This window comes from Rutidosis leptorrhynchoides, chromosome 7, assembly GCF_046630445.1.
Source record: "Rutidosis leptorrhynchoides isolate AG116_Rl617_1_P2 chromosome 7, CSIRO_AGI_Rlap_v1, whole genome shotgun sequence".
Classification (NCBI taxonomy): Eukaryota; Viridiplantae; Streptophyta; class Magnoliopsida; order Asterales; family Asteraceae; genus Rutidosis; species Rutidosis leptorrhynchoides.
Window position 1 is genome coordinate 157,932,128 of NC_092339.1, and position 8,385 is coordinate 157,940,512.

General features: G+C 34.4%; 1 protein-coding gene across 1 annotated transcript in view; it reads left to right on the forward strand.

The window, feature by feature from the left end:
* The window catches only part of LOC139859721 (uncharacterized), a 51,735-nt gene extending 46,489 nt beyond the window's left edge, over positions 1 to 5,246 (forward strand). Inside the window, exons 4-6 of the mRNA XM_071848498.1 lie at positions 4,503 to 4,823; positions 4,903 to 5,142; positions 5,229 to 5,246. Of these exons, the coding sequence (XP_071704599.1) occupies positions 4,503 to 4,823; positions 4,903 to 5,142; positions 5,229 to 5,246 (579 nt within the window). The remainder of the gene's footprint in view (positions 1 to 4,502; positions 4,824 to 4,902; positions 5,143 to 5,228) is intronic.
* Positions 5,247 to 8,385: the final 3,139 nt, after the last annotated feature.

Below are 8,385 nucleotides of genomic sequence, written 5' to 3' on the forward strand. Positions count from 1 at the left end.
TTTGGGGAGCTGAAGATGAATACCCCGATGGTGTCTGATAATCAATTCACTGCGCCAATTCCAAATTGGCTAGTGAGGCTAGCTGAACCCCAAGACGCTCGTATGCATTCTTATTTTGAGGCTGTAGGAATACCTCTTCCGAACCCGGTACAACAAGAATAAGTTGAACCCGCCGTGGTTCCAACCCCAGAGGTTGTAGGGGAACCTATAGTTCAACCACCCGGGCCAGCTAATCCTCCACTTAGGGTGAACCTTAACCGATCTAGGGCAGCGCACCAAGCTCAACCCGTGAGGATCAAGGAACCTAGTCCAACTAGGATTGAACCAACCCTTTCCACAACACCTGAAGTGAGCAGTGACACCGACACTTTAGCAACAGCATCTGAATCGTATCCCGAACATTCTCCTAAGAGGACTCGATATATACCTGATGAGATGATTCAGACTCCGCCAACCCAACGAGTAACTAGATCTAGGACTTCAACACCTATCATCCGCCAAACAGTTACTACTACCGTTGGTGATACGAACTAAGACCTAGAACCAATTAGGTAACCCTCACCCATCTCCGTATCACATCCAATAATAACAGTAAGCCCTACGCTAAATGAAGCACAAGTTTCGGTAGGCAAGAGATCTAAACGCACGGATGGTAAAAAGTCCACTAAGCCCATCCAATCTAAACAGGACTTAATAATAAATCCTACAAAGCAAGGTGCTTCGGCATCTAAGGAAGTAAAGTCTTCCTCTGCAGTAAAGTCTGCGTTGACTCAATTGATTGAGGAAACTCAATCATTGAAGTCCAGAACGGCCGAAGGGGAGCCGAAAAGTCTTGAAAAGGCACCCTGCGTATCGGCTGGAAATCCTTCTGTGCCTCAACGTACAACAGGTTCTCGAGGTCCGGCTTATCTTGATGAGGAAGATCTGCCGCGTCCCATGGAAACGAGTCAACATGACAATCCTTCGGGATATTTATCAGACTTCCAGCAGACTGATCCCTTGATTCATGAAAGTGATTCATTGGATCAAACCACTTCTCTTCCGGATTCTGAATCTCAGGGTCTGGAGGAAGAGTCTTTAACTGAAAGAGATTTACCACCTCATGGTATATCAATGATTTTAGGAGTCGGAGATAGCAATATCTCTGCGAGAGCTAAACCGACGAGTAGTTCTGCTACTTTGTCAGAGTCCCATGAGACCAAAGTCATGGAGGCGGATGCTTCGAAAGAAACTTCGCCGGTGACAACTCCGGTTGTTACCCAACCTCCATCAGAAGGGGATATCACAAATCTGACTAGTAGTATGTACAGCCCTACATATAAGAATAATACCGCACAATCATCCTTACCTGCCCTCACGACAACTCATACACTTCCATCGACATCGCCTTCAACAAATGCTGCTGATGCTGCTTTTGTTCATGGTTACACTGTTGTTTCACCAACTGGGTCACCTTCTCGGATTTCAAATAGATATGGATTACAGTATCTCTCTGACAATGAGGTGGAGGAGCTCTATCTTGCTAAGTTTGCTAAACGGACTGATCTTGATGAAATTCGCGAGACTATGATGATTTATCTTGAGCAAGCAAGGATAGTGTATCCTTTCTCTCCATGCAAGTCACTTGGACTAATTCACATGCCTGATCATGATGATTTCGATCCCGACAATCTTCATGAGGGGGAGAATAGACAAAGTGGTCATCGGTCCAGTGGTTATGAAGCTGGTACATCTAGTCAACAGAAGAATAAAGATGTTGTTGATATATCTGATTCCGGAAGTGATGAAATTGAGGAAATCCAATGTGAAAGTTTTCTAGATGAATCAGAAAGTCAGAGAGAGGGTGACTCAGGGATGTTAATGATTATGGATACAGCTGATCAATCAGAGAATAAGTCATCTCAAGAGAACAATCAAAACTTTGACAACATTGAAGATATTTTGAAGGGGTCATCAAGTGTCGCCAATGAATTTAATGATCATCAATTTGTTAACTTGATTTCTCCAACTGATGAATTTGGAATTCACTTCGAAAAGGAGATTTTCTCTAATGGCAAAGAAGATACTACAACTCCTCCTGATTTGAATGTTCCATTTCAAACTGCAGAGATTGTTCTTGAGCGTGATGATGATTACCAACTAATTGAGGATGAAGAGAAAAAGATTCTTCGTTCACCATTCATTGAACAACAAGCGTATAGAATCTATGGTGATTCTGATCTCGTCCTTTCTGCATTAATGAGTGTCCTGGGTGCATGGAAATATCATAAGAAGCCTGAATATCTCAAAGCTTATCTGAGTGTTCGCAATAAATTCAAATTGAAGAATGAAAAGAAACTTCAAATTCAGCGGAATTCAGAGATCAAAAGCATAAATAAGATTTTGATGATTAATAAGGATGAAGTGAAGATGCCATTGTTTCAAGTTACAAGAATGGATGATGAGGATTATCAGTTTACAGAAGCAGATTTTAATAAACTGAAGATGGACGACATTATTTTCATTTACAATTATTTGATTAACTTGAATGAATCTGCAACAATTTATCATGCTACTGTAATGAAGGCAGTCTACAGGTTTATTCTTGATTCGATGAGATGGATGTCTGTTCATGATTTTCAAATGGGTTTGGAATCTGGACACAAAAAGCTCGGAATCAAACAGCCAAATCAAGTGATTGAAGAGCTTAGATATATGTCCTTACTTGAAGTGAGCGACTGTCCATATGGGTTTATATTTGTCAATTCTCACTATACAAAGATCTTCATCAGAGTCTCAGATTTTAGAAGATACTCAGACGGAACGTTGATGTATGCTTTCAAATACATGAGATGGAGACTGATTAATAACTGCTATTCAACTGAAGATAATGAGATTGTCAAGTACATTCTCACAAGATTGAAAAGTCATCTCAAAATAAGATGAGAATCTCAAGGGATTCAAATCTAAAGTTCACTTCAGAGGAACAAAGTTCCTTTAGATGTTTTGGATAGGATTATATTGTAAAGTTCACATTAAATACTAAGGGGGAGATTGTTAGGACCCCGAAGTTGTATAGTGTTAATGTGAATTAAGCTTAAATGAAGGTTCCTTAGAAGAGGACTATATAAGGAACCTATGTAGTCCTAATTAGATAGACATTGTATTGTAACTGAGTTCTAGAAGCTGTGGAATTTAATTTGTACCGATTCTCTCTAGTACCGAGTCTCCTTCTTACATACCGAATCTCATTCTATCTTATCATTTCTCTCAATCTCAACATGATCTGACCTATCAGTATTTATATCCCTTATTGTATATCTTTTTTTTTGTTATTTAATTATATGTATAGATTATAATTTATTCTTATTAATAAATGTAAATATAATAATAATACTCTTTAATATAATAGTAATACAAGTATAATAATAATAATAATAATAATAATAATAATAATAATAATAATAATAATAATAATAATAATAATAATAATAATAATAATATTACTAACAATAATGATAATAATTATTAAGAAACATATAACACTAATATTATTTATATTAATAATACCAATTATACTAATATTATTAATAATAACATTAATAATAATAATAATAATAATAATAATAATAATAATAATAATAATAATAATAATAATAATAATAATAATAATAATAATAATAATAATATATCAATTTATATATATCAACTTAATATTTTATGTATTATCTATTGATATTAATAATATAACTAACATTGACTTTAATAATGATAATAAAAATATTTTTATTATTAATGGTACTAATAATATTATTAGTTATAATAATATTAATTTTACTGATAATAATAATATTAACAATAATAATATAACCATTTATACTTATCTAATTTTCTCTCTCTCTCTCTATATATATATATATATATATATATATATATATATATATATATATATATATATATATATATATATATATATATATATATATATATATATATATATATATATATATACACTTTAAATAATAATTGTGATGATACATATATTAATATTAATGTTAGTATTATTAATAATAATGAAAGTAATGATAATAATATTAATATAGCATTTACACTTAAAATTATAATTAACTTTATTATGTTACAATTTATCAGTTATATCATTTTTACCAATAATATGATATATTGAATGTTTAGTATTTATTTACTATTTATATTTAATATTTCTTATGTGTAGAATTTATACATACATACATATATATATATATATATATTCATATGTATATATATATTAACATATTTATTTACACGCAATTGTTTGTGAATCGTCGGGAATAGTCAAAGGTCAAATGCTTTCATGAAATAGTTCAAAAATTCTGAAATTCAATTTAATAGACTTTGCTTATCATGTTGAAACCATATAAAGATTAAGTTTAAATTTGGTCAGAAATTTCCAGGTCGTCACATATATATACTGGTCATATTATTGAATCAAATATCAACGATTTACTATCTCTTTTATGCAGAAACAAATGAAAGACCTAACCGAGAAACTCGGTGATGGTGCAACTGATGCACCTGGACCAGATGATGTTTTTGCCACGATAATGGGTAAAGCTAAAAATGGTACTGCAGAAATGTACGAACTTGGTGTTCTCGCCAATCATTTGTGGGGTGCAGGACCTAGTCGATTAGCTGTTAGTAAAGTAAATGCTCAGCTGATGTCTAGAAATGCACAACTTGAAGAAGAAAATGCAAGGTTAAAAGCCGAGAAGAACAATGGTCCGAGTGCTCAGAATGATGGTTCGCGTGTTCATGCTAATGGTTCGGGTGATCACCGTTTATGGGTATGTTTCAATTTAATAGCTTACTGCTTTTTCTACCCTTTTAGTGTTCATAAATGTTTTTTTGACAACTAAATTTTAGGTCGATAAGGAAGTTTATGTAAAAAACCTTACAAACTTCGAGAACGTAGCAATAGGAAGGTTGAGGAGCATTGATCCAAATACGGTTCTTAATGGAACAGAACTTGGACATGGTTGGTGTGAGGTCCATGTTCAGGTGGCCATTAAAAAAGATGAAGCTTTATTTAGGCCATATGATTATTTGAAATGCATTCATGACGTCACTGGTACGTCTATTGCCTGGCCTGCTAAGTTAATCGAGGTATGTCCTTGTTAAATTTGTAATAATTAAGATTAATTTTTATAATGTGCACCTTTATGCTTATACATGGATGATTTAATTTGTAGTTGGTACGTGAGGATTGATCAAGATTTGATGGTGAAGGGTTGAAGACTTTTTGTGTTTGTTAATGTGGGTCGGTTTATTAATGAATGTTTGTGTTTGAAACAATTTGTTGATACGATGTATGTGTTGGTATGTTTGAAACAATGATTTATCCTGTCGTGATTTTATTATTATTGAAACAATATAACTTACTGTAAATGTAATCATGTGGTGATCAATATTATAATTTATATTTAATTTGTTTTGTAATTTAAAAATTTAAAATTATTGTAATTGCAATGAATAATAAATTGATGCAATCAAAAGAAAACAGGATCCGAACAGGGCCTAAAACGCCTAAGTAGCTGAAGTAGGCCCGAAAGGCCCAGTAAGCTTAAACGTGGAGACAAGCCCAATTAGCATAACCGGGCATAAAAGGCCCAATTATCTAAACTGGCTTGCAAAGGCCCAATTACCATAACCTGGCCCAAAAAGCCTAATTATCTGAACTGGCCTGGAAAGGCCCAATTAACATAACCTGGCCCAAAAGGCCCAAATATCTGAACTGGCCTGGAAAGACCCAATTATCTGAACTGGCCTGGAAAGTCCCAATTACCATAACCTGGCCCAAAAGGCCCAATTAGCTGAACGGGCCTGGAAAGGCCCAATTACTATAACCTGACCCAAAATCCGAAATGGACCCGAATACCCAAACCGGATATTCGAAACTCATATGACTTATTAGGATGCTTTTTTGTGGTACTAAGTTAACATATAGTTATATTAGGACCCTTTTTGTGGTACTAAACTACTATATTTTTTTATAATAGGACCCTTTTTTGGGTACTTACATAATTTTTATATATATTAGGACCCTTTTTTGTGGTACTAAACTACTAAATGTATATTAGGACCTTTTTTTGTGGTACTAAACTACTATATTTTTATAATAGGACCCTTTTTTGGGTACTTACATAATTTACAATTATTTTAGGACGCTTTTATTGGTACTAACATAGTTTCTCATTATATTAGTACACTTTTTGGGGTCCTAATATGATCTAACATACAAATTTAGGCGTCATAGGACCCTTTTGTGCATCTCAAAGTATTATAAAGTGTCCTAAAAGGCCCATTCTTAGGACCCTTTCGATGTTGTTTATAGGACTCAAATAAAAGGTCCTATAAGCGTTAAGACCTTTTTAGGTTAATACGACCGCTGTTGTTAGGTCGTGCGTTTTGGGGGTCCTATCAGGCAAAGGGTCCTAAGAATGGGCCTTTTAGGACCCTTATGGGGGTCCTAAGAACGCAGTTTTCTTGTAGTGAATGGTGTCTCTTTATTAGAGCCTTTTAGTGTTGTGTGGTGTGCCCAAAGCACGTTTGGTAGTTCATCCACCCAACCCTTTCGACATAAGCCAAGTCTTGCTTTAATGCCCATCACAATGTCACGATTTGTAACTTCACATTGGCCATTAGCCTGAGGGTGTGCAACTGACGTGAATGTTTGCTTTACGTTCAGTTCTTGGCACTAATCCATAAAAGGGTTTCCCTCAAATTGTGTACCATTATCATTTACAATCTCATTTGGGATTCCAAATTGGCTGACAATATTTTCCCATACGAATTTGGCTATTTGCTTTCCGGTGATTGTTTTATGTCGTTTAGCTTCTACCCCACTTTATAAAGTAATCAATGGCCACATGTAACAACCCGTCTTTTTCTGTTTACTTTTCGTTTATTTATTTTAAAGTCCGTTATTAATTATAACATCTCTCGTTTACTCTACATATTTAAGGTAATTCGTTTGGTTAATTCACTCACCCGCTTTTAAACTTGAGGGACTAATGTTGCCAAGTGACCAAAGTCTTGACTAGGTCAAAGAGTCAAATCTCCTCCTCCTCCACTCATTCATTCACCCACATTTTGATACTTTCACTTTTTACTCTCAAACACCCAAATCAAAGATTCATCATCTAAATTTGATCTAGCAAGCGTTCTTCAAAACAAATTACATATTTGGAATCCTTGCATCTTCTTCTTCAATTCCATACCGATTTCATCTCTTTTGGGTAACTTTTTAAAAACTCTAGATTTCATGTTCTTAGTGTTTTTAACTTAAAAGTATGTTAATTAGTGTCTATGGCTCAAGTCTAACATGAATATGTTATTTAATTGCTTGTTCTTGTCATTTTGGTGTAACTAGCTTAAACTTGAAAAATGACTAGTTTGATCTTGAGATTTGGTTGTTTAAATGTTGTTGGATGTTAAAAGTGCATGTGTTAAATGTGTTACTAGCATCACTAGCTTCAATTTGGTATGTAGGTTGACTTGGAAAGACTCCATTAACATGATTGTTGAGTTTATAATTTTTGATTAGGGTTTGGTAGCCTTAAATGTGAATTTTGATGCATTAAATGCTTTGCAATGTTGTTTGCAAGTTATTAGTAGTATTGTATGCATAATTACCTATGAAACGGCGTATTATATGTGTGTGTTAAGTTTCTGAATTAATTGCATGTATGAGGTTGAAACATTAAATGGTGAGCATTAAAGGATCATTCAACGAGTTTTCGATTAATGTAAATGTTGGTTTTGGTTGATGAAATGTGTTTAGTTGTATTCCTCATTAAATTACCTTTCCAACGATGTATGGCATGCATTTTAAGTGTTTACGGTTCATTAGTTATGTTTAAATGAAGTTTGGTTCGAGACTTGAACATTTGAAACAGCCAGGAACCAGCTCACGCCTATTGGCGCGGCGCGGCCCTCATTCGGCGCGGCGCGACATTTGCCGCGTTTGGGGGCTGTTCAATTGTCCTTTTTCACGTTAAATTCTAACTATGCTACGCACCTCCGATTAACATGTAACTTGTTCTGACATGCTCATATATGATTAATTAGTTCAGAAAAATTGTCTGAGACCCGACCCGAACGTGTTGACTTTTTCGTTGACTTTGACTTGACCAAAGTTGACTTTTATTCAAACTTAACCAATACTTTGTTTAATCGTTCTAACATACTTTTATACTTATATCTTGCATTAAACTTGACAACTTGACTCACATGCTATATATAATCGAGTCATAACGAGCCATAGGACTAACTGAACAACTTTGACCGACTTCATACTTTATCGATATTGATACGACCTATTGTTTTGGTCAAGACTAGCATACGTTT